The sequence below is a fragment of the Sorex fumeus genome, unplaced genomic scaffold (genome assembly GCF_029834395.1).
Source record: "Sorex fumeus unplaced genomic scaffold, SorFum_2.1 ptg000064l, whole genome shotgun sequence".
NCBI classification, from domain to species: Eukaryota; Metazoa; Chordata; class Mammalia; order Eulipotyphla; family Soricidae; genus Sorex; species Sorex fumeus.
In genome coordinates, this window is record NW_026606121.1 from 2,002,386 (window position 1) to 2,028,376 (window position 25,991).

General features: G+C 55.8%; 2 protein-coding genes and 1 non-coding gene across 3 annotated transcripts in view; 1 reads left to right on the forward strand and 2 right to left on the reverse strand.

Moving 5' to 3' along the window:
* Positions 1-4,450, reverse strand: part of TRRAP (transformation/transcription domain associated protein) — an 87,308-nt gene extending 82,858 nt beyond the window's left edge. The window contains exons 1-3 of the mRNA XM_056128491.1: positions 4,374-4,450; positions 2,266-2,431; positions 1,770-1,819 (exon numbers count right to left, since the gene is read on the reverse strand). Of these exons, the coding sequence (XP_055984466.1) occupies positions 1,770-1,819; positions 2,266-2,365 (150 nt within the window). The 5' untranslated portion in view covers positions 2,366-2,431; positions 4,374-4,450. The remainder of the gene's footprint in view (positions 1-1,769; positions 1,820-2,265; positions 2,432-4,373) is intronic.
* LOC130036675 (small nucleolar RNA ZL1) lies at positions 1,902-2,104 on the reverse strand. Its single transcript, XR_008794438.1, has one exon. It is a non-coding gene; the product is annotated as a small nucleolar RNA ZL1 (small nucleolar RNA).
* Positions 4,451-12,852: 8,402 nt separating the features above from the next.
* Positions 12,853-24,560, forward strand: TMEM130 (transmembrane protein 130). Its single transcript, XM_056128523.1, is given in 11 exon segments — positions 12,853-12,987; positions 14,901-14,923; positions 14,925-15,028; positions 15,030-15,211; positions 16,623-16,782; positions 18,560-18,726; positions 19,320-19,337; positions 19,340-19,403; positions 21,258-21,460; positions 23,912-24,024; positions 24,372-24,560. Coding segments are annotated over 11 exon segments (1,308 nt in total). The 5' UTR covers positions 12,853-12,902.
* Positions 24,561-25,991: the final 1,431 nt, after the last annotated feature.

The following is a 25,991-nucleotide window of genomic DNA, read 5'->3' on the forward strand; positions in this document are numbered from 1 at the left end:
AGTGAGCCTGAGCACTACCGAGCGTGGGCCAGAAACCAAAAACTACAAAAAGAAAATTAAAAAATGAGAAAATGGTTTCCCTGGAGCCCCTGGGCTTGCTTGAGGCCTGGGCTGCACTCCCAGGGAAAGACCGTGGTGGGTAATGCATCCGGATGCAGAGAACACTGCAGGGTGAGGTGGGCTTCTGGGCTAGCCCAGAGCAAAGACACACCTCAGTGACACCCAGACACCAGGCTGAGGAGGACCTGGCCTCAGCAGAAATGGGTAAACTTATTTGGCCTACAGCCCTATTTCCAGGAGGGCCAGGGGGGAAACATTCGGCATTTCCTCCTGGAAGACAGTTCTGGCACACCACTGGCTGGAAAGTCTCCGAGTAAGGCCTCAGAACACCAGATATAGCCCAGTGAAGCTGCCCCCAAATCAATCAGTGATTGAGAGTCCCAGGAAGACAAGAACAGAAATTGAATTCCACCAAATTAGAGAAGGGAAGGACAGGCTGTCCACAGACCCTTCCTGCAGCATCAGAAAATCAAGAGCACAAAAAGTGGTCCAGGAGCCAGCCACAGCCGAGCCATGAGAACACCAATGTCCTGACGCAAGGAAGTCACAGAACCCAGAACGCCTGTGTCTCCCACACCAGTCAGGACCTGACAAACACCTACTAAATCTCAGAGAAAATGGAACAAGTGGCCCAGGTATTTAGCAGACTTCAAAGCAGTCACATTAGGGCCAGAATGAGGCCGGAGGGGGTGGGGGGACAATGTCCTAACACCACAAGATCCCCTGGGCACCCCCCAGAGTGACCGCCTCCAAGCAACACCAGGTATGACCCAGACGCCCTAATTCCACCCCCCAAAAAAGTAGTCACTATAAATATGCAAAAAAATAAAAAGAAAATATGCTCTTAAAAATAGAATCCATTTTAGCTGAAAGACCAGATATCAATAGGACATTTATGCAAAACCGCAAGGAGCAAATTTTGCAGGAAGATTTATTTTTCCAACAGGTAGTCCTTCTGTTACTTTGGAGAATGAATCAGTTGAGGGGCACTGACTGAATGGATCCCCATGGAATAGGTTAAGTGATATTTATGATCTTAACAAACTTCTACAACCATAAAAACAAACAGGTAAGAAAATAACACCTGGGCAAATAATAAACTCAGCAGAAAGCAGTAACAAATAAACTCTTAAACTTAAACCTACAGTACAGAACTAAAAAAAAAAAAAATTTGGTGGGGTGAAGGCGTTTGGGCCAACCCAGAAATGCTGCATTACTGGATTACAGCCAACCAGGATTATTCCTGGCTCTTCACTCGGGAACTACCCCTGGCCGAGCTCAGGGGACCATATGGGATGCCCGAGACCAAACCCTGATCTGCTGCATGCAAGGCAAACACCCAACCCACTGTACTATCACTCAGGCCCATAACTAAAATTTTAACACACACGATACAGGGGCCAGAGAGACAGGGCAATGAGTAAGCCCTGCATGGCTTGGCCTCAAATCCAACCCCCAGCACCAAGCAACAAGCCCCCCATAAAATCAAATAAAATTAAAAAACATTCAACCACTTAAAAGCAACATTTCTTAACATTGTTTGGAATCCAGCATCATAAGCGTGAAGAGAAGTTAGACAATACTATGAACCAATTTTCATATTTCCGTTCTGAAGTGCAATTACAATAGCAAAGAGAGTGACTTTTGAGTTCCTGACAGAAACAGCACACAGACTACAAAATGAAAAGTGGAAAACAGAAATCTCATACCTCGAAGTTTTCACTAACTTCCTGCATCATTTTTAACTTTGTTTCATCAGCTGTAAATAACAAGACAAATGATCAGATCGTTGAAATTCCATTTAAAACGTTCTTTAAATGGCAGGATTTGTTCATTTAAGAGAAGCAATCAGATCTTATCAGTTTGACTGTCATCGTCCAACAGAGGGCACACAATTAGTCCCTATCACTAATGCACACACTCATACTCCAGACACACATGTGCACGGACAGACAGACAGACAGACAGACAGACACACACACACACACACACACGTGTGCCTCTTTGGGACTCCAGCCAGCAAAGCTCATCACTTTGCTTCTCCACAACACACAAAAGAAATCCTAAAAAAAATAAACATGACCATCTTTCTCAAAAATCCACTCTGCACCGAGGTGAATGGGTCAATGAGTGCACGGCTTTTATTTTCACTATTTTTTCATTGTTCTGCAGTGCAGGGCTGAACGACAAAAAGGACCAACTTACGTGTATTGACATCTGTGAGAGCTGCCACAAACTGAAGGTACTTTTTCATCAGAGTGGTTTGGTCAACCACCGTGGCCCCTTGTGTTGCAACGAATGCCATTTTTTTTTCCTAACAAGTTGGTTTGTTCCTCAGGAGAAAAGTATCAGGTCCATGAGTCCACCCAGCCTACAAAGCAGCAAAACAGCGCAGGGGCAAGTTACCTTCTCAGGGACACAGGTGCAGGCTCTATGAAAATCTCATGAAGGTACCAGTCTCTCCCTCCACTTTTTTTTTTTTTTTTTTTTTTTTGCATTTTGGGTCTCACCCGGAGATGCTCAGGGATTACTCTTGGCTCTGCACTCTGGAATTACTCCTGGCAGTGCTCAGGGGACCATATGGGATGCTGGGAATTGAACCCAGGTCGGCTGCGTGCAAGGCAAACACCCTATCGGCTGTGCTATGGCTCCAGCCCCTCTCCCTCCACTTTTGGCCTAAAGTCACTTAAGTCCATTCTGCCTGTTCATTTCTAAGCAGGATCTTACAGACACCTTCCCTTTAACAGGGGGAAGGACTCTGAAGCACCATGAAGGAAATAGTTTTGCCTCTGTGGCAGCAGAAATAAAAATAGTCTGGCTCTGATGCGGTGAAAACTGTATCTATGGGTCTTGACATGTGAATTTCACGTAATTCTAACATGATTTATTACTCGTGGTGGGCATCTGGGGGCCGCAGAGATAATACCTCGGAGTTAAGCACAGAGCCCAGAATAAGCCCCGAGCATCACCCGGAAAGCCAGGCAGCAAGGCTGGAGAGAGGTCAGCATGTCCAGGCCCAAGTAGGAGCCCGGGGTCTAGTCCCTGCCCCTCTGGATACACCAGGAACGAGACTCCCTAGCACTGAGCAGGAAACAGCACCCACTGCCCAAGCTACAACAGGCTTTTAAAATGAAAGTAAAACAGGCCATCAGCTCAGATCTGATCTCCAACTGCTGCTGACACCTGTGCCTGAGCTGACCACTCACAAGAGGGTCAGATGCCCAGGGTAGGTCCCCAGCTCCAACCAGAGGCCCTGGCGGGGGTGGGAGGGGGGTGTCTCGGATGGGACGCAGTGGGGGGCAGGACCTCTGGCCTACACACGACTCACCAGGGTTCGATCCCTGGGTACAGAGCCAGAAGGGTCAGCCCTGGGCACCGGCGTGTGTGCGCCCCCCACCCCCACACACACCAAAGAGGCTGGGGGTGGCGGGGCGCCCTGGGGAGCACAGCCCGGGCCTGGGCATGAGGAGAGGGGCAGCTGGGAACCTGCTTTCTTCCTCCCCCCCCACCACGGGGGGGCGGGAACACGCCCCGCAGCACTTTCCCGCTGCAGAGGGGGCGCCCCCCGATAATGGGACCCCCAAGGCGCGAGGTGCATCGGCGGGGGGGATGGGAGTCTCAGGTCCCACGTCGCCCCCCTTCCCAAGTCGAGGGCCCAGCACCGTGTCCCTCCCCACCGTGTCCCCGCCGCTCTGCGAAACTCTTGGGGGCGTCCCAACTCGGCCCCTCGTGTTCCCTGCGCCAGCCCCTGCGCCCAGCCGGGGCGCGGCCCCCCCCCGCCCCCGAGCGCCCCCCGGAGCCCCCCGGCGCCCGCCCCGCCGCGGCGCCCGCGCACCAACGGCCCCGCCCGCCCGGCCGGAGGCGGCGCTGTGGCCGCTACCTCGTCGGGGCCGGGCCGAGGCCGCGGCGGCGCGGCGGGCCCGGCTGGCCGGTGTTGGGGGGCGGCCGACCCCGCTCCCGCCGCTCCCGCCGCTCCCGCCGCCCGCGCCCTCCGCGCGCTCCTTTTGTCCAGCGGCCGCGGCCCCCCGGCGCCCGCGTCCCGGGCCGCGCTACGGCGAGCGCCGAGGGCCACGCCACGCCGCGCCCGCCCCCGGCCCCCCCCCCCCACCCCGCGCCTCCCGCGCGCCTCGCGGCCCCGCGGTCCCGGGTCCGGCCCGGCCCGCCGACGGCGCCGCCCCAGCGCGAGTCCCACCGGGCAGCGCGGGGGGCGCGGGGGGACCGCGGGGCGCGGAGGGCTCGGGCCGCCGCCGCCGCCTCCGTGCAGGCCGCCTGCGACCCCCCACGCCGCCCCCTTCCGTGCCAGGCCACACTCACCCGCCTCGGCGCTCGCGCCCCGGGACCCCCGGCCCGAGCCCCCCGCGCCGCCCGGCCTCGCCGCCGCCGCCGCCGCCGCCGCCGCCGCCGCGCAGTCCCGCCCCCGCGCGCGCCGCCGGCCGGGAAGAGCCGAGCGCACCGCCCCGAGTGGGTGCGGCCTGGGCGGGCGCAGGGAGGGCGGGAGGGCGGGGTCCGGCCTTTAAACTCCCGCGGGGCGGCCCCTCAGGTGCACCCTGGGGCGCCGGCGTGCCCGTCGCCGCGGTCGAGGTCATCTCGGGATTGTGGCCGGCGACGCGCCCTCCCGGGGTCCCACCCCGCGCCCCTTCCGAGGGTGGCCGGTCTCACCCCGCCAAGTGTCCGGGGCCCCCGAGGGAACGAGCCCGGGAGACCCTGGAAGCCAAGAAAGCCCCGATTTCCGCCTGGAGGTGGCCTGGCCCGTCGTGGGTTCTGCAGCTGAGTCACCCCCTCCATCCTTCCTGCTGGCAGGTGCCAGGGGCAAGGCAGAGCAATGAGGGGGAAGGAGGGGACAGAAGGCTCAGATGTCCAGGTGAGGTGGTGTGAGATGGACCCGCAGGCCTACGAGGGGAAGATACTCTCAGGCCTCGCCTGGAAACACCTTCTGTGAGAGGCTGATAGTGACTGTTGGAGGCCCAGAGCTTATCCACCTCCCCGGGGACCCCAGCCACTTCCTCCCCCTTCTAGACAGTCCCCAAACCCTCCTGCACCTCAGTCACCAAACTGTGGGGCTCCCTTCCCAGACTTACATGTCACCTCTCCTTTGGATAGGCCCAGGCCAGAAACAGAATTGTTAGCCCTTGACACAAAAGAACTACACTCCATCCAAGTTTTAGAATTATAAGTGGATTATTTCATGCTCATTCTTAATGCCCCAGAACCTGGGGCAAGTTGCAAGCAAAATCCTCTCTCTGCTCCCCCTCACCCCCCCCCCCCACCCACACACACACACACACACACACACACACCCTCGCCATCAGGAAGGCTGATACCAGTGCTAACTGTTCTTCAGTATTGTTTGGGACAGGCTGGAGGTAATACAGCAGGTAAGACTGGGATTCAAAAAAAAAAAAAAAGACTGGGATTCAATCCTCAACACCCGTTATGGTCTCCCTAAGCCCTGCCTGGGGGACCCCTGAACACAGAGCTAGGAGCAGCACTGAGTGGCTGAAGAAACAACAACAAAAAAAGAAACCCTAAGATGGAGGGTAATTAAGCTAGAGGAGGGACCATTATAATAATCGGCACTGTCGCACTGTCCTCTGTTGTTGTTCATTGATTTGCTCCAGGGCCCAGTTACATCTCCATTGTGAGACTTGTTACTGTGTTTGGCATGTCATGAGGAGCTTGCCAGGCTTTGCCATGTGGGCGAGATACTCTCAGTAGCTTGCTGGGCTCTCCGAGAGGGGCGGAGGAATCGAACCCGGGTCGGCCGCGAGCAATGCAAATGCCCTACCCGCTGTGCCATCGCTCCATCCCATTATGACAATACTACTTGGAAATGATCACTTTGGACAGGAACTGAGTGTTGGAAGCAGGTAAAGGGATATACACGATAACCTTTCCGCGCCTGTATCACAAACCACAATGCCTAAAATGAGAGAAAGAGAAAGAAGAGAGGTGCCTGCCACAGAGGCATGGTGGGGGTTAGCTTGAAGGGGTGGGAGGGAAACTGGGGACACTGCACTGGTGCTGGGAAATTACACTGGTGGAGGGATGGGTGTTGGAACACTGTATGACTGAAGTGCAATCATGAACAACTTTGCAATGCTCTATCTCACTGTGATTCGATTGAAAAAGAAGAAGTCCTAGACAAAACTTCAGCAAGTTTTCACTTAATAAAATTGTTTGCGGTGGAGGGGTCAAAATTGCAATGCCCTGGACAGGAACTTTGGTAAGTTTCCTTCAATGATTGCAGTGGATGGAGACCCACAGTGAGGGCACTAACTTGCCACCCACCACTACTCTTTCTGGTGCATCACCCAGGTGAGGGCAGTATCCACTATGTATCTTCTGCTGTTTACTCTGTCTGTTCCATCAGACAGCCCCCCCCCCCCCCAGGGCATCCCAGCTCCTTGCCTGCTCTTCCTTCCAGCCCCACTTATCCAGTTACAGCCTCAGACCCTGGGAAACTCAGCAAACAGATCACTGTTGGGCCCATTCCATCCACTCAGTCCCAGACCCCTCAGAGTGGGTCTGGGGTAACTGATTGGATTCGGAGGGCCCCTTCCCAAAATCCCATTTCCCAGGGCAGCCAGTGACGGCTGATGATAAATGATTGTCTAGACCCGAGGACCACTGCCAGTCGGCTCCTAAGCCAGATCTAGCTGTACCCCTAGCAAAGACCCCCGCAGGCCTCAGCCAGCCTCAGGACAGGTTTTAGCGACAAGAATATCAAGTGCAAGAATCAATGTCAATGTCAATGCAAATATCAATGTCAATTGCCGCTTGCCCACATGAGCACAATTCAGCTAAAAGGAGATTCTAGTCATGCCTGGACAGTGTGAAATAGAATCCGCTTCTCAAAGCTTGGAGCTGGTGCAACACCCCACCTGGTTGACTGGTGGCTGGTGTGTGTGTGTGAGTGTGTGTGTGTGTGTGCATGTGTGTGTGTGTGAGGGTGAGGGCGGGGAGCAGTAAGCTTGGGTGGCATCTCATTCTTCTGAGGGTGCTAATGAATTTGTGAGGTTCTGCTATCCTAATCTGTGCTCATGAGCGTTTGCAGAGTCTTGTCCAAGGCCTTGGGTGAATTCTCAAGAACAGGCTGTGTCCATGGGCCGAGCACACGCTATGCACGCAGGAGGGCTGGGTTCAGTTTCTGGCTCCCTATCTCTCCAAGAACCCTCCCTCCTGCCCCCTCCCCATCACCAGGAGCAATCACAGAGCACTGAGCCAGGAGTAGCCCCAAGCGCTGCCAGGGATCCCCCTCCCCCCTCTCCCAATAGAAAGAAACTCCTGATGCTTTCAGCCACCAACAAGCAATATATGCTGAGTGGCGAGCGGGGGAGACTCTGGGGAAGAGTCTGGAAGCAGGGAGAGGCTTGAGTTTTCCCAGCTAGAGGTTCAGCCTTGAGAAATGGTACAGATAATAATTGGGGCGGGGAGGGGGAGAGGTTACTTAGCACTAGAATGTTCAGCTTCCCTGTCCCAGGCCCTCCCTGGCGCTGCAACGGAAAGGGACTCAATAAGCTGTATTCGTGCACCAGTAATTAACGTTGAAGTAGAATCATTTTAGTTAGAGAAACAGGAGAAGAGTTGGAGCGATAGTACAGCCAGGTAAGGAGTTTACCTTGCACGAAGCCGACCCAGGTTTGATCCCTGCTTCCTGTATGGTCCCTGAGTACCACCAGGAATGATGCCCGAGGGTAACCCCTGAGTATCACCAGGTGTGGAAAGAGAGAGGGAGAGAGACAGAGACACAGAGACACAGAGAGACACAGACACACACACACACACACACACACACACACAGGAGCAGAGCACAGGTTTCCCCAGAGGTGAGAGGGCCTGTCTCCTTTCACTGCACAGGAAAAACACTCTTGCTCTGAATAGAGGATCACAGAGGCCAACCTTTGAGAACTTTGCACCCAACACACCGGTGGTGTTGGAACACTGCTTGAAACAACTGTATAATGAACAGCTTTGTAAATCACGGTGTTTTTTAATAAAAACTAATAAAATTTTAAAAATTCTACTACTACAAAAAAAGAAAAATATATATCATAAATCTAAAAAAAAAAGAAGTGCAATGACTTCTGGGGAGGGGCAGAGGTGGGTGGGTATTGGGCCATCCACAGTGTTCAGGGCTGACTCTGAGCTCGATCACTCCTGGGGTTCAGGGGACCATATGTGATGTCAGGGATCAGACTGGCTTGCCTGCACGCTTTCACCCCTGTATTAGCACTCCTGCCAAAAGGTGGGGTGTCTTGCTGAAGAGTTTTTGTCACTATCATTCGTTGATGGGTATGCTGAATCACTGGGTTAAACAAACCACCAGTAAAGTTCATTCCGCTCGCTTTTTTTTTCCTTCCCTATTGTCAACCTGAGAATGTTTAAAATCCCACCTGACTCATGATATGTTTAAGCTTCTTTCAAAGACCTGGGCTCTGAGTGAATTTCTCTCCACTTGGGAGCCCGTGGGCCAGGTGCCAGACTGCTCTGCAGAGCCTGTCCTGGAGAAGTTAACATTGTGGGACTCACGTGGTCCTGGGAGCCATTGACTGCAACATTGATCACTTGATACCCCATTACTCATCGATTTGCTCGAGCGGGTGCCAGTAACGTCTCCATTCATGTCTGTTGTGTGCTAGCCCAATGGCATCTGCTCATCCTAGGAACATGAAGAGCCTCAAACCGATCAGTCAGGGTCTTGACAAAGAAGTCTGACCATCTCGTAGGTGGGCGTCCATGCGATCTTTTGACGTCCGTGGAATCCAGTCAGTAATGGCTATAGTCCAGTGGTCATCTCTAAATCTCATTACGTGTCCAGCCCATCTGATTTTCAATGCCTTGGCAAACAAGACAGCGTCCCTGATTCTTGAGCATTGACAGAGGTCGGAACTCCAGATTCTATCTCTCATTTGAGTGAAGCGAGATACTTCAAGCATAGCTCTTTCAATTCCACTTTGAGAGACCCGAATAGCGTTCTCATCCTGTTTTGGTAAGGCCCAGGTCTCTGAGGCATATGTTAATGCAGGAAGAACAGTGGAATTGAAGAGATGTGCTCGGAGTTGGAGGTTCTTCGTCCTCTTAGTTATTTCTTCTATGCTCTTGAAGGCGTTCCAAGCTGCTCTCTTCCTCCTGCACAACTCAGGTGCCAGGTCATTTGTCATGTTGACTTCTCGACCTAGGTATACGTAACTGTTGCATTCGGAGATGGTCATTCCATTGAGAGTGAATGGAACATCAAGAGCAAGACTGTTTCTCATGAACATTGTCTTTGTGAGATTCTGTTGTAATCCGACCTTCCCACACTCACGGTCGAAGTTGGCCAGCATTTGTGCTGCTTGGCTGATGTTTGGTGTTATTAGAACAATGTCATCAGCAAAGCAGAGGTGGTGTAGTTGCCGACCCTCTATCTTCACTCCCATTCCTTCCCATTCCAGTAGTCACATGACGTTCTCGAGGGTGGAACTGAAGAGTTTCGGTGAAATAGTATCACCCTGCCGAACCCCTCTTTTGACATGGATGATCACTTCTTTGTAGAATGGTGAGATCCTGGTAGTGAATCCATAATACAGCTCACGGAGGATCCTGATGTATAGAGTTTGAACGCCCTGATTGGCTAGGGCTTCAATGACCACTTCTGTCTCAACAGAATCAAAGGCCTTCTTTATTTTTTTTTGAAGTAAATAGATTTTATTTGGAGGATTTTTTAAGGTGTGGAGTGGGGGAGGGGAGAAAGAGAGAGAGAGAGAGAGTAAGGTTAGACACGAAAGCATGAAAGTACACATCTCAAGAGGGGAGATGCGGGTGACACATGTGCTCGGGCACCACATGTGCTTGGCCACGTGTGCGCAAGCACACATGGGCTCGGGCAGCATATACGCGCCTCAAAGGCCTTCTTTAAATCAATGAACGTTAGAGCAGCATCTTGAACTCCTGAGAAACCTCAATGAGCTTGGTTATAGTGTGGAAATGGTTGATGGTGCTGAATCCTTTTTGGAACCCAGTTTGCTCTCATAGCTGTCCTTCATCTAGTGTTCGGCCAATCATATTCAGGATGACTGGAGTGAACAGCTTGTAGATGACAGACAATAGGCAGATTGGGCGATAGTTGCCAATGTCGTGGATCTCCCTTCTTGTATAGTAGTACAGTCCTGCTGGTTTTCCATTGGGACGGAATCTTGCATTCAGACAGGTAGCGTGTGAAGAACCGAGCCAGTGTATTGATGAGTAGGTTCTCAGGTGTTCGGGTCTGACCTTGTCTGGGCCAGTTGCTCTTTGTTTCTTTACCGACGAGATGGCATGTTGGATTTTGGAAGGGAGAACGTTGGGAATGACATATCCATCCTGCGGAATTTGGATGTGGGCAAGTGGACGTGGCTATTAAAGAGATCTGAGTAGAAGTCATGAATAATCTTCTCCATTGCCCTTCTGGAAGATGTGATAGATCCATCAGGATGTCGGAGGGCAGTCATCTTGGTCTTGTAGTTCGTGAAGAACAGGCGGGCATTACGAATGCTTTTCCCAGCTTCTGCCACATCTATTAGCACTGCTGCTCTTCTGTCTTTGATGTCATCCTTGATTGCTTCTCTGCACTGTTTTGCGAGCTCGGATGTTCGCTTGTGGTTGCCTGAGGCATGCGCCAAGCCACGTTGGCGAATAAGCTCAAGAGTGTTCGAATAAAGGCGTTTTTTTTTGTGGTTATCTCTCTGTTGGCGTTCCTCGCACAATCATGGAGGTGCTGAACCAGTCGATCGTATTCCTCGTCAATGTTGTCAGTTGGTGGTCGTTCTGGGAGTTCTCTTCTTAAACTTTACATTCCTTTCTCCCTGCTCTGTGAAGTAGAATTTTGCATGAAGGAGATGGTGGTCCAATCCCGTTTGGAATTTTGGGACAACAGTACATCGGTCAGGTAAAACCGTCGATTGAATATGATGTGATCTATTTCATTGTGGAACCGTCCACCAGGAGACTCCCATGTCCAACATTTAGATTCAGCCTTTTGGAACTGTGAGTTACCATGGATGGTCTTGGTTGATATGATGAACTCAGACAGTCTGTCACCCTGTTCGTTCCATTCTAGGCCATGGGTCCCAATGTGGAGTTCTTCGGTTGATCTTCTCGGTCCTATCTTGGCATTAAAATCATCAGCAATGATCTTGTACAAGGTGTGGTCTTCTTTATAGAACTTCTCCAGCTCCATGTAGAACTTCTCAATTTCTCCTTCACCATAATTGTATGTTGGTGCATAGACAACAAAGATAGAAACTGCTGGCAGTGAGCCACATCTATTCAAGTGTAATCATTTGATTCAGGTCGTTAGGCATTCGAATGAATCAATGCTCATGGCTAAGTTCGTGTTGACAAGGATACCGACACCACCGACGCCTCTTTTGTCGCATGTTCCAAGGAACAGTTCTTCTCCAGTGTGGAAAACAGCGTGGATGCCTTCTCGTCTCGGTCATACCAATGATGTCGTACTTGATCTTTCGCGCTTGTACCATCAGGTCCTCGATGGATGCATTAGATGCCAGCGTACGTGCTTGAAAGTACAGACAGTCATTTTTGTCTTTCTTCGTTTTGGCAGCCTAGTTCGGCCTTGAGATTTTATCAGCCTCTCCTTCCACTGTAACATTATTCAATGTAATAAAGTGGCATCTTGGATCACGGGCTCCAACACGCTTCCGGCTGGAGATACTGCAGGGTGAAGGCCTGGCCTTGCATGAGGCTGGTGTGACAGAGAGAGAGAGAGAGAGAGAGAGAGAGAGAGAGAGAGAGAGAGAGAGAGAGAGAGCACAAGCGCATGCTTCAAGATGAAGCTGATGTCTCGGTGGCTTCGAAAGTCTGCTTGATGACCGTCCACTGCAAGCGCCATCAGGAAATGGAGAAACTGCTCCTTCTTGCTCCTAATGGGAGTTTTCCATATTCAGCCTATTTGAAGGTTGTTAGGAATTCCTGGAACCAAATGCAAATACAAAATAAGATTTTTTTCTTTTTACAAATTTTTCATTCCCTGTGTTGCCCAGCCCTCCTCTGCCTGACTGGGCCAGCAGAGGCGCCTGGGTTGAAGCTGGGAGCAGAGCATTGCCAGGACCAAATGCCAGGCACTTGCTTCAGACCTTCCCTTGATGGGGGAGGGGTTGGGGCCACACTCAGCGGTGTCACAGCTTATTCCTGGGCTCAGGGATCATCCCTGACGGGGCTCGAGAGACCAGAGGTGGTGCTAGGGTGGAACCCCCATCGGAAATGTGCAAGGCCTTACCCACTGCCCCATCTCTCCAGCCCTGATTTCCAGTCTGTAGACAGCCAGAATGGGCCGCCTTCCGGGACGAAGGACAGTCCTCTCTGTGGTGGCAGATGCAATGCGTGGGCCGCAGGTGGTCCCGGTAGCCTTGTTCCAACTCAGAGACCGGCTGGGGCTGGAGCAGGGGACCGACTCCAGGCTCACACTCTCTCCCCCAGGACAGTAGGCATCTGGAAGACCTGCCTGGCGTCAGCACCCAGAGCAGAGCTGAGAGAGCCCTGGAGAAGGGCCACCCCACATAGGCCGCGGGAAGGGCGGTTCCCTCGCGGGTTCGATCCCCGGCATCACATGGGGTCCCCACACCCGGAGCACCGTCAGGAGTGAGGCCGGAATGCAGAGCCAGGAGTAACGCGGGGCTGCAAGGAGCCTTGCCCCGGCGCGGGCCTGCGAGGGTCGTGGCGCCCCCGGGAGGAGGGGACCGGCTAGCGCGCGGGCAAGCTGACGCGGGCCGGAGTGGGCGCGGCGCGGCGGGCCGTGGGCGGCAACGGCGTAATTCTGCGTCCCCGGGCTCAGAGCGCGCAGCCAGGTTCCCTGAGCGGACGGCATGGCCCGGGCTGCGTGTCCGCGTGCCGGCCGCCTCCTCTGGCTCGCCTGCCTCCTGCCGGTCGCCCCGGCCGCGGGAGCCGCAGGTAAGGCCCTGACTCCCGCCGCGTCTCGTTCCTCCCCCTCCCCGCCCCAGGCCCCTATCCCCAGAGGGCGCCCCCCGCTGCAGGCCCCCCGACGCCCCGCAGGGACCCTCCAAGGCGGATCGGTCTGGACCTGGGCTGCGCACGGTGCCAGACGCCGCGTTCCCGGTGCCCCCCATCCGCTGGGCGGAGGTGGAGGGGCCGCGAAAGCCGAGTTGGCCTTTGGTGGCTGCGGGGTCTGGGGGCTCCCCCACGCCCTCCGTGCAGACCCCGGGCGCCAGCTGCCGTTTCTTTTTGGGGCATCACTTCCAAAATGGACCCAGCGTGGAGATCCAGTACCCCAACCTCGCCAGCGTAGACTGTTCTCTTGGCCGAGCTTGCCAGGGTCTGTTGCGGTGGCTGGGTGGTGCAGGGGGTGTGATGTCCTTCCAACCCCCACCAAAGAACGGTTGAGAGAAGGGATGGGAGAGGCGATGCAGGGCTTAAGGCACCTGCCTTGCATCTGGTGCACCCCAGTTCGGACCCCTGGAACCAGATACAGCCCCCCAGCAACGCCAGTGGCCACTCCTGAGCACAGAGTCAGGAATGGCCCCTGAGCCAGCTCCTCCCCGTGTGGCCCCAAATCCAAACTCAGAAGGAAAATAAATACAAAAAAAAAAAACCAAAACAGTAAGGACACTCAAAAAAAAAATCAAGGGGGTGTGTCATGCAAATTGGCAGAAAAGAAAGCCCCAAGATTAAATGACAACCTGCATTTAGGGATCAATAATGGGAAATGTGGTCATTGGGAACTGCCCCGCCCTGGGGATTGCTACAGAACTGGGGTCTCCGCTTTACCTTTGTCCCCAGGATCATTGTGGCCGCACTCCCCCCAAACCACAGGAATCATTTTCTTTTCTGAAATTTTGTGTGACACCAAGCTGGTCTGTTGTCCCCATGAGTAGGGAAGAAAGAGCTGCTCAGAAGCTTCTTATTTCCTTGGGGCCAGAGTGATAGAACAGTGGGGTCAGTTCTGCATGCAGCTGACCCGAGTTTGATCTCTGGCATCCCACATGTTCCCCTGAGACCAGCAGGAGTGATCTCCAAGTGCAGAGCCAGGAGTATGTCCTGACCCAAAAACAAAAATAAAAACAAAAGAAGAAGAAGAAGAAGAAGAAGAAGAAGAAGAAGAAGAAGAAGAAGAAGAAGAAGAAGAAGAAGAAGAAACTGCACCTTCGCTTCCCTTCCTGGGGTGTGGGTCAGCCTGTCCTGACCCAAAAACAAAAATAAAAACAGAAGAAGAAGAAGAAGAAGAAGAAGAAGAAGAAGAAGAAGAAGAAGAAGAAGAAGAAGAAGAAGAAGAAGAAACTGCACCTTCGCTTCCCTTCCTGGGGTGTGGGTCAGCCCTGGACTCAGTTCCAGGGTCTAACAAACATTCATACTGTGGGCTGGGAGTTCATCCCAGGTTGCCTGGGCTCAGGTCCCCTTGGGAAGTGTCTGGGGGTCGATGTGTGCAGTGCGAACAGGCCCATGTAACCATTTTCTATGCATGCTGCATGATCAGAGAAAATGTGCACGTGTTCAAGTTATGGGTGCACCGAGCAGGAGCCCTGGGGGTCTGCAGGTGTGTGCGGGGGGGAAGGGGTAGGTCTCCTGTCTGGAGTGCTGGGCTTTAATGTCCTCCTCCCCAGTCCCCGCTAGACAGTGCAAGAGTCCGTGGCCATCCCTGGGTTTCCTGCCTGCGAACAGAGACTCTGCAGGCATGAGCCCAAGGTCCAGCCTCAGCACCCACGTGCCGCCGGAAGGGCCTCCACGCATCACTGAGTGTGGCCCCCAAGCTCAAACCCAGAGGCCAGAAGGATGGGCCGACCCTGTGTGGGAGGGGCGGGGATCCCGGCCCCGCCTTGGCTGAAACACTACTGTCTCTGGGCCCCCAGGCACATACGAGCTCCGCTTTACCTCCGATGTCCGATGGCCCGGCCACCGCGGGGACAGAGGTGTCCATCACAGCCAGCGTGGTGGCTGAGAACAGCGGAAGCCTGCGCCTACCCCCCGGGCACCCGCTGCCGCTTCCAGTGGGCCCATGTGCTCCTGTTGCTCATGGGCAGGGCCGACTAGGCGCTCAGCTCCACCATCCGCACCATGGGGACTGCACCCAGGGATGTCCCTGTCTCTGTCTGGGTCACTGCTGCCTGCTGCGAGGTGTGCCGGCCCCTGGCCAGGAGCTTCCTAGTCCTGCCTGTCACAGGTGAAGTCTTTTCCGTCTGCCCGCAGGGGTCGAGAAACCCATCTGTGTGGCTCTGGGCCCCAGAACTGCACAGCGTGAAGTGCTGCTACCTCAGGCGTGTTGGCAAAGGAGTGGAGAGTGTCACATCATACGCAAGCAGCCTGTGCCCAGGGCGCTCCGAGGGGGGCACCGAGCCGTGCCACCATCGGTCAGCAGCCGATGGCGCTGTGCCAGCAGTTAGCAATGCTTTTAGCCTTCACCCCCAAATTCTGGTTCTCTTTTTCTCTTCCTCCCTCTGTGGGGGTCTCTTTCTCTCTCTCTCTCTCTCTCTCTCTCTCTCTCTCTCTCTCTCTCTCTCTCTCTCTCTCCCCCCCTTTCTGTCCCTTCACTCCCTCTTCTCTCTGCAAGAAATCCCTTATCTCTGAAAGGTCTAACGAAGAGCCTGTCTTCCAGAAATAAGCTCTATTAGGACAAGGCCATTCGCACAAACATGTGCATTGCAGCGGTGAGACTGGGGCATTTGCTCTGCACGCAGCTGCTCTGGGTTCTGTGCTCAGCCCTGCATATGGTCCCCTGAGCACAGAGTCTGGAGGTAGCCCTTAGCAGTTCCAGGTGTCGCCCCCAAACAAACAAAAGATCAATCTGCTTTAATACATTTATTTTCAAGTCAGAGATGCAGGTTGAAGGTGCCCCCTGAGTCCAGCACTTGGCGGGGAGATGCCGTCCATGACCCTGCCCACTCCTGCCCTCGTCTCCCAGGCCCATTCTCAAGGCCTGTGCCTTTTCCACTGCACCCAGGTGTCTAGTGTCAAAGGCCCCCAGACCATGCTGGGGTGTCACGATAGGTTGCACCCCATGACCCAGATACGAGTTCCTGCAGGCATTTGTTACTTTACCTTAAAATTCTTTTTTATTGTGGCAATAGCACAGGAGTTAGGGCGTTTGCCTTGCATGCGGCCGACCCGGGTTTGATTCCCAGCATCCCATATGGTCCCCTGAGCACTGCCAGGAGTGATCCCTATGCCAGGTGTGACCCAAAAAGAAAAAAAAATTTCTTATTTATTTATTTTTGAGTACTGAGTCACACCCAGTGGCTGTTCAGGTTACTCCTGGCTGTGCGCTCAGGAATCACTCCTGCCGGAGTTCGGGGAACCATGTCCGGGTGCTTGGGAGTTGGTCTCAAGCAAGGCAAGCGTCCTCCCTGCTTGTACTGTCTCTCCAGGCCCCTAAGATGTTTCTGTCACTGTCCTACTGGGGAACCTGCCCTCTGAGCTCAGTGACCTGTCTGGTCCCCTCCTGCTGTGGGCCAGCTCTGATGCTGGCACTGGGGGTGGGGGAAGCTGTTCTACTGGGGTCCCCTCCTGTGCTCTCTGGGGCCCTCCCTTGGCCCTCGGTAACTCACCTCCTGTGCCCCCATCCCCTCTGTCCCCAGAGTTCCTGGTGGGGAAGCTGGACGACACGCAGAACACCTCCCTCCCCCGGCACGACTCCTACCTCACAAGGACACCCCTGAAAATCTCCTTCCTCTTGCACGACCCCAGCAACTTCTTTAAGGCCGCCTCGTTCCCCTACAGCTGGGACTTCGGGGACAGGTATGTCCTTCCCACGGGAGCCCCAACGCCAGAGTTGAGGCCAGGAGCAGGATATTGTTGGGTTTAAATTGTGAAGCTGTGGGGCTGGAGCGATAGCACAGTGGATAGGGCGTTTGCCTTGCATGCAGCCGACCCAGGTTCAATTCCCAGTATCCCATACTATTCCCCTCGAGCACTGCCAGGAGTAATTCCTGAGTGCAGAGACAGGAGTAATCCCTGTGCATTGCCAAAGAGAAAAAAAAACTGTGAAGCTGCGGCCTGGGGGGTCAGCTTAGAGGACTGTGGCGTGCCTGGCATTCAGAGGCCCCGAGATCTGCACCCTGCGCCCGAGGGCCCCTAGCACTGCCAGGGGTGCCCTGTGGCCCCTGGCTTTTAGATCCACATAGCTGCGTCCAATATTGCAAGAGAGGTCACTGAGTCCCCCAGGAACGCCTGAACCGTGACTGTGAAAGAAGTTGATGGAAAGACTGTTTCGTGGGGGGGATGAGTGGGGAGCACATGGGTATCAGTGCAGCGGCCACCAGGCTTCCAATATCGCACTTGGCCTCTGAATCGATTCAGTCACTCTCAAGGAGAGACTGTGGGTGTGAAATCATACACTCCTATGGGTTCTCGCCTGTGAGGGAGGTGTAGGTGCCTCTAACGTTGGTTACTTTTTTTTTTTTAATGCATCCACCAGACAGTGCTCAGGGGTCACTCCTTGGTGAGCTTGGTGGGCTGTTTGGGGTCCCAGGATTGAATCTGGGTGTGTGGCCAGGTGAGCGGTGTGCAGACATGGCATCTTGCAAACTGGGAGTTTGAGGCCATACCCGGTATGGTGCTGGGGATTGAAGCTGGGTTGGCTGAATGCAAGACCCGCACCTTAACCCCTGTACCTCTGGTCCTTTTCATTTATTTGTTCATTATTATTTTTAATTATTTAAAAAATGTTTTCTTGGTTTTTGGGGCCCCTAAACCAAAGCCCCGGCAGTGTTCTGGGCTTATTCCTGGCTCTGCACTCAGGGGTCACTCATGGAGGCCTTGGGGACCATATGGGGTGCCGGTGATTGAGTCCCCTCAGCCACGTGCAAGGCAAGCGCCCTCCCCGCTGTGCTGTCGCTCCAGCCCTAACTCCTTTATTTTTTAAAAAAAATTTTTTGGACTACTGGGGCTGGAGCGACAGCACAGCGGGTAGGGCATTTGCCTTGTACGCAGCTGACCTGGGTTCGATTCCCAGCATCCCATATGGTCCTCCGAGCACCACTAGGATTGATTCCTGAGTGCATGAGCCAGGAGTAACCCCTGTGCATCGCTGTGTGTGACCCAAAAAGCAAAATAATAATAATAATAATAATAATAATAATAATAATATATTTTTGGACTACAGTCAGTGACGCTGGGTGGAGCTGGGGGAGAGGATGGTGGGACCCTATGCTTCCAGGGATAGAAGTGGGATCCCCCCCCCATCCAAGCACTATAGCCCTGGCTCCCAATTCCCCCCTTTTTATAAGAAATAAAGCTTAGAGTCCCCCCAGCTAGGAGGTGGGAGCCAGGATTTGGGCTGGGCCTCTTCCCTCTCCAGACGTATCTGTCCCTAACCCTGGGCTGGGCCAGCCTGGGGAGCCCCCTGCACCCCAGAACTGACAGGCACCAGGCCAGCCGGTGTCTGTAACCTCAGGCTTGTCCCAGGGACGATGGTCACTTGGCTCTGGTTTCTGTCCAGGAGCTGCCCCTCCCCCACCTTCAGTCACCTGCTTCTGTCCTGCCGCTTCCTGCTCTGTTCCCTGTCCCCTCACAGCGTCCAGCTGCTGACAGCAGACTGAGTGGTCTATTACAGCTACTCCACAACCGGGACCTTTCGCATCAAGCTGGAGGTGGTGGCAGAGTGGGCACAGAAGAGCCCCGACACTGGCAGAGGCACCATGCAGAAGACGGGGACCTTTGCTGCTGTCCTGCGGCTGCAGGGTGGGTCCTGGGTGCCCAGACGCAACTCCTGGTCGCACCCAGAGGACAGCGGCTCTGTCCCTGCCTCCTGTCCCCGCGGTCTGAAGGCCTCCAGGGGGTCACAGGGCACCAGGTGTCAGAACTGTGCCATGACTGGCCGTGTTGGCATCTTGCTCCGAAGTGGACCCAGGTTGCACCTCTGTGGGCTCTGGCTGAGGGGTGTCGGAGTAGAGAATATGGGGGCAGGAGGGGCGGGAACTTCTGCACACAGCATGGCGTTGGGTCGACCTTCGGGGCCCCCGGTTTCCTCTCCCACCTCCTCCCCGATTGTCAGCTGTGGCAGTCAGGCCTGATCCTCCCGGCCTGCACTGCCCTTGGGGGTCCCTGCGGTCACACCCCTCCCCCACCTCCAGGCCAGATGCCTTCAGAGACAGCAGCTCATTTTCATTGAATTTGATTTTCCTTTTTGTTGTTGTTGTTGTTTGTTTGTTTGTGTTTTTTGGCCACACCTGATGATCCTGGGGGAAGGTGTGGTGCAAAGCCCGTGCTCAGACGCTGGAACTTCTCCCTGCCCCTCGGCCACCACGCTTAGTGATGTGTTCCACTGCTTTCAGAAACCCTTCAAGGCAGCCGTTCTCTGGGCCTAGCTTGATCCAAACCTTCCAGATGATGACAGTGATGTTGAAATTTCTGGGCAGGTAAGTGAATCCCAGAGTGCTCAGCCGGGGATCCATGACCTGCCCAAGGCATCCTGCCTGCTCCATTCCCTACTGCTCTATACCCTGATGCTCTGTCCCCTGCTCCAGTTCCTGCTCCATCCCTGTACCTTCCCCTACCTGCTCCGCCCGCCCCCCCCCTCAGGCCCCAGGCTTGGCATGGGGGCTGGCAGGAAGAATCTCACTCAACCAATAAACCTTCCTGGACCTCACTCCATTCTTGGGGCTGACGGGGGAGACAGCCTGGGCCTGGAGGTGGGAGGCCACTGATGTGTGGGAACCAGCAGCACAGGGAGGGAGAGGCATGCTGGGGTGAGTCCCGCAGCATGCGACGACTCTTGGCACAAAGGCCAGAGACACGGGGCTATTAGAGGTCGGGGCGGGACCCAGCCCCTAGGGTGTCATGAAGAACTCCATCGCCCCAGGCACACCCACCTGCACAGGTGTACACACACATCTGCATAGGTACACACACCTGCATGGGTGTACACATACACCTGCACAGGTACACACACACCTGCATGGGTGCTCACATACACCTGCACAGGTACACACACACCTGCATAGGTACACACACCTGCATAGGTACACACACACCTGCATAGGTACACACACCTGCATGGATGTACAACACACCTGCACAGGTGCACACATACCTGCATAGGTGCACACACACCTGCATAGGTTCACACACCTGCATGGGTGTACACACACCTGCACAGGTATACACACACCTGCACGGGTACACACACACCTGCACAGGTACACACACATGCACAGGTACACACACCTGTATAGGTACACACGCACCTGCATGGGTGCACACACATCTGCATAGGTACACACACCAGCATAGGTGCACACACCTGCATGGATATACAACACACCTGCACAGGTGCACACACACCTGCATAGGTTCACACACCTGCATGGGTGTACACACCTGCACAGATACACACACACCTGCATGGGTGTACACACACCTGCACAGGTACACACACACCTGCATAGGTACACACACACCTGCATGGGTGCACACACACCTGCACAGGTGCACACACATCTGTATAGGTGTACACACACCTGTATAGGTACACACACACCTGCATGGGTATACACACACCTGCACAGGCGCACACATACCTGCATAGGTACACACACCTGCACAGGTGCCTACATACCTGCACAGGTGCATGCACACACCTGTATAGATATACACACACATGTTCGGGTACACACACACTTGCACAGGTGCATAACACCTGCATAGGTACACACACCTGTACAAATGCAGACACACACACACATGCACACACACACACAGATATGCCAGTGGGAAATGAGGCTTCGCTGGGTGCAATACAGGCTGACTGCCAGAGGTGAGGCCCTTCAGCACTCAGGGGCTCTGGGGCTGGAGCGAGTCCTTGGAGAAGGAGAGGAGGACTGGGCCAGCCCACCTGCCCATCTCAGTGGTGTGGGCGTCAACCCCGGATTGTGTCCCATAGCAATGTTTGTCCTAGAGCTGGGCCTGCCACTGTGGGCTTCAGAGTCAAGGGAGGAAATGGAAAGCCCTGACCCCTCCTCTCCACAAACCTCCCAGAGCTGCGTCCTCCAGGCAGCTTCCCTGAACCCCCGGGCCCCTGGGCTTCCCACACAGCACCCACTGTACTTCCGGGCTCTCTCCTGCCCATCCACTGTCTGTGCCGGCTCTGCTGGCTGCTGCCCAGCCTGTGTCCTGGGCCTCCTCTGCTCTGCTCTCACGTGTGGAAGTGTGAAGAGAGGCGGGTGAGGCCAGACAGGTCGCTGACCCTCATGACCATCTGCGCTCCTGACCAGCGGTCCGCTGACCACGTGCTGGCGCCTCACGCCCGAGTGCCTCCCGCTGGACACCGGGGAGTGCCACCCCCAGCCTGTGACTGGCACCACCTACAACCTCAGCCACACCTTCCGGGACGCGGGCAAGTACTGCTTCAGCATCCGTGCTGAGAACGGCGTCAGCGAGTCCCAACACTACCACTGCGTCCAGGTGTGGCCCTCCAGTAAGTGAACCCCAGGCCTATGCCCACCACCCAGGCATGACCCCGAGTCCTGCTGACAATCAGGCCATCAGCACCCTGGCCCAGATGCTTTGATGCCACTGACTGGATGTCCACTCCAACACCACTGACTGTCCACACTGACTGTCCACACTGACATCACTGACTGTCCACGCTGACACCACTGACTGTCCATGCCGACACCGCTGACTGTCCACACTGACTGTTCACACCGACAGCACTGACTGTCCACCCCAACACCACTGACTGTCCATGTCAGCACCACTGACTGTCCACGCCGACACCATTGACTGACTGTCCACACCGAGACCATTGAGCAATTGTCCACACCAGAATCTGTAGGCTCTCCTCATACCACCAGCAACTGGTTCTACTCCCCAAGACTCTGTACCATTGCCTGTGCCGTAGCACAGCTGTAGAGTAAACCCTCACAGACACACCCTCCTCACCCCTCACCCCCTCACGGACACGCCCACCTCACACCCTCATGGACACGCCCACCTCGCCCCATCACCCCTCAAGGACACGCCTGCCTTACCCATCACCTCCTCATGGACACGCCTGCCTCACCCCAGCATCCCTCAAGGACACACTCGCCTCACCCATCACCCTCTCACGGACATGCCCGCCTCACCCCTCCCTCACCCCTCCACCGACACACCCGCCTCACTTGTCACCCCCTCACAAGAGGGCCCGCCTCACCCCATCACTCCTCACAGACGGACGGCGCCTGCCCTGCCAGTCCCTGAGGTGTCACTGACACGAGCCCACCCAATAGCCTCCTTGAGGCACCGCTGAAGTAGCAGGCCCGGGCTCGGTCCCACTCCCTGTCCTGTGTCCCGGGATGCAGCTGCTCCGCAGGACGGGTGGTCACTCTCGCTTTCAGGACGCCCAAAGCCACCTCCCTGGAGCGCCCCTCACATCCCCCTCGGCTGCGTCACAGGATTCTCCAACAAAGGCTTCCTCAGTCCTTCACTTCTCCTGCCCCAGAGCCCGGGGACATTGTTTGTTTGTTTCTTTTATGGACAGATAATTTTATTGTCTCATTTTCCCTAGTTTATGAAAACTTTTTCTGCTCATTACACTTTATTATTATTTTTAATTGTCACTGTGAGGAAGACCCCCTACTAAGCTGTTCATGATTAAATTTCAGCCTTGCAGCGTTCAGACCCCAGGAGACATCCTTCCAGATGCTGCCCAGGTCTCCAGGGGACAGCGGTCAGCTGTACTTGCCCGACAGGGTGTGGGGCTGTGCTGGGCTCGAAGGCTGTCAGTGTCCCCCAGTTCTGCCCCAGTCCTTTGGCCCTGAGACTGGGGTCAGGGCTGGGGAGCCCAAGCACTGCGTGTCTGGGAGCCCCTGGACAGCCCTGAGGTGACATTTCTGCCGTCTTAGGACAGGAGAAGGGAAGGGCCCGAGGGCGCCTGGGCCTGCAGGTGACCCCAGGCAGGTGACTCCCACAACCCACCATGGAACTTGCCGCATCCTCCTGGGAGTGTGACCAGCACAGGACTCGAACACAGGAAGGCGTAACCAGAACCCTGGGGTCTCCTCAGCTTGTCCTGGAGACAAGATGCAGGATCTGGGCCCAGTGTGGGGGCGGAGGAGGGGTGAGGAGGAGCCCAGGTGTCCCGGTGGCCACTGTGTCCTTCGTCCCTCCTGTCACGTGCCCTCCCTCAGAGCAGTTCCCCGGGTCCTGCCCCCAGATGGGGAATTTCAAGGATCCCTTGAAAGTTCCTGTTGGGGTGGGAGGGCCTTGTATGTGGCCCCCCCACCATGTAGTCCCTCAAGCCCCAGAGCCCTATAAGGTCCCCTGAACCCCGCCAGGAGTGAGTCCTGGGCACTGCCAGGTGTGTCCCCCAAACAAAAACAAACAAACCACAGGAAAGAGGGAATGAGGGTCCCTAAGAATGAGGTGACATTCGTGATAATGGTTCTCAACACTCCGGCACTCCAGCACCCAGCACACCAGGAGTGACCCTGAGCACAGAGCCAGGAATCAGCCCTGAGCCCCTCCAACTGTGGCCCAGCCCCTCCAATCCACTCTCCCACCCCCCCCCCCCCACCCCGCCCTCCACACACGCCACCGCCACCACAAAGACAAAGAGAGCTTCTGGGAAGCGCTGATGGGCTTTGGTCGTTGTTCTGTTTTGGGCCACACCCGTGCTGCTCAGGGCTGACTCCTGGCTCTGAGCTCAGGAATTATTCATGGCGGGGGTGCTCAGGGAAGCACCTGGGCGGGGGGAGTGTGGAACCCAGTGCCCTTCCCCAGCCCTGGGACCCTCATGGGCATTTAACACAAAACACCAACAAACAGCCTCACACGCCCGCCTGGTTTTCTCAAGTCCCAGAGTTTAGGTGCTGGGCTGTTGGCGCGTCAGGCCCTGCTGGGGTCAGGGCTGGCCACGGCTCCGCTGATGTCCCTGTCACCCCAGGCACTCAGCCCGCTGTCTTCGCCTTCCCCTGTGCCACGCTGCTCACCGTGACACTGGCATTTGTGGTGTATGTCAGCGTGCGGAACTCAGCCCAGGACAAGGACCTGATGGAGGTGGGTGGGACTCCGCCCCGCCCCCCCCCAGGCATGGGGAGGTAGAGGGGACCCACCCCGGCTAGATGAGGTGTATGGGACCCCTCCTTGGGGCATGGGGAGGTGTGTGCCCCCCTCCAGGCTGATGAGGTGGTCAGGGTGATGGGACCCTGCCCTGGGGACTGGTGCCTGTGGCTCTGCAGGCTTGACTCCGGGCTGAGCACTGCAGGAGTTGGGGCGGCTTTATCCCACAGACCGGCCACATTCTGGGCCCTGCGGGGCAGCTGTGTCACAGACCCAGGGCAGGGACAGGGACACCTGAAGCCAGTGGCCCCGGGGCGTGACTGGTGGGGTTTTGTTCACTGTAGGTGGCTGATTTTGACTTTTCCTCCATGTCTGACAAGAGCCCGGAGCCCACCCCCGGGGCCAGGAGCTGCTGCGGGCCCTGCTGCGGGCACTGGGTGCTGGATGCGCCCACTGAGTACCTGGAGGTGGTTCAGGAGACGCAGGGGCTGCTGCTGCTGCTCACCAAGGCTGCCAGGACCTACATGATGTGAACGCCCGGTGCCCACCTGTGCCCATCCCGCCCCTTGCCCGCCCCCATCGCAGAGCCCACCTCTGCCTGGTCCCGCCCCCATCGTGGTCCGTTCCCTCCCACCGCATACCCTTCCCCCATCTTCATCCCCTCTGCCACTGCCCCTGGATGTCCAGCCCTCCCCCATGAGTCCCTCCCACATCCTCTGACCAAGGGGGTATATTATGCTGCCCTCCCTGACATCCCCCACGGTCTGCAGGGCTGGGAGCAGAGTGGGGAGACCTCTGGGTACCCCGCAGACTCGCGCCCACCCTGCACTCAGAACCCAGCACCTGAGTCTCGGTGGGGTCCTCAGATACCTGCTGGCCCTGCCCCCCTCCAGGGGGGGCCTGAGGTCACTACCTTCCCTGCCCGCTTGTTCTGGGTCATGGTGGGGACCGGTGGCCTCACTGGTTCCGAGGGGTCACATCGGGCACCTGGGGTTCCCGGAGGGGTGGGTGCCCTGCTTGTCACCCAGAGGCTTCCAGGGGGCCTCTGAGAAGGGCCTGAGAGTGAGGGGGAGGCTGCCGCAGTGGGGAGGGGACTCCTGGGCCTTGGGGGGGGGGTCCAGAGAGGGGCTCCCCTGCCTCATCTCCCCTGCAGACTGTGTGGGCAGAAGCAGTGTCCCCCCTGCTGCGTGTCCTCACGAGATCCTGCTGAATAAAGCTCACAGGCACCAGCTCAGAGGGTCTGTGCCACTTCGTGCCCCTTCACCATGACTCATGTATTTGGAGCAGAAATGTGGTGACCTGCAGGTTGACTCCCAGCACCTGCTGGCCAACAGGAAGGAGCAAGAGGGTCCTTCCAAGTGGCCCCAGAATGCAGCCCCCCCCTCCCCTCTCCACTGCCCGCCCCAGAGCCCGGGACGCCGCTCAGCCTCATGCATGTCCTCTGTGCCCAACTGGCCCCTGGCATGTCCTTAGAACTGCAGGGACCTCTGGTCCTCCTGTTTGTCGCCAGCCAAGGAAGGCCCTCAGGGCAATCCTGAGGAGGGGCTGGGGGGAGGGGGTGGGGAGCAGCTGTGCTGAGGAGCTGGAGGCTGGGCTGGGCCTGCTCCGCCGCTGAGAGGAGTGGCCTTCCAGCAGGCCCTTGGTCAGGGTGGCCGGGTGACCCCTGTCAACACACACGGAAGGGAGGCATAACATTCTGTTGTTGCACACTGGTTTTGGGGGACTGGGGTCATACCTGATGGGACTCAGGGGACCATATGGTTCCAGGCGTCCAGCCCAGGCCTCCGAGTGCAGGGCTTGTGCCTCCAGCCCATTGAAGCGGTCACTCCAGTTTATTTTCAATAGATTCACAGCATTTTCTTCCTTTGGGAATGTAGATAAGACCTGGCAATAGAAATTGCAGATCTTTTCTCATTACATCCCAATTGCTGTATATAGTCCCGAGGGAGGCCCACAGGGGCTTG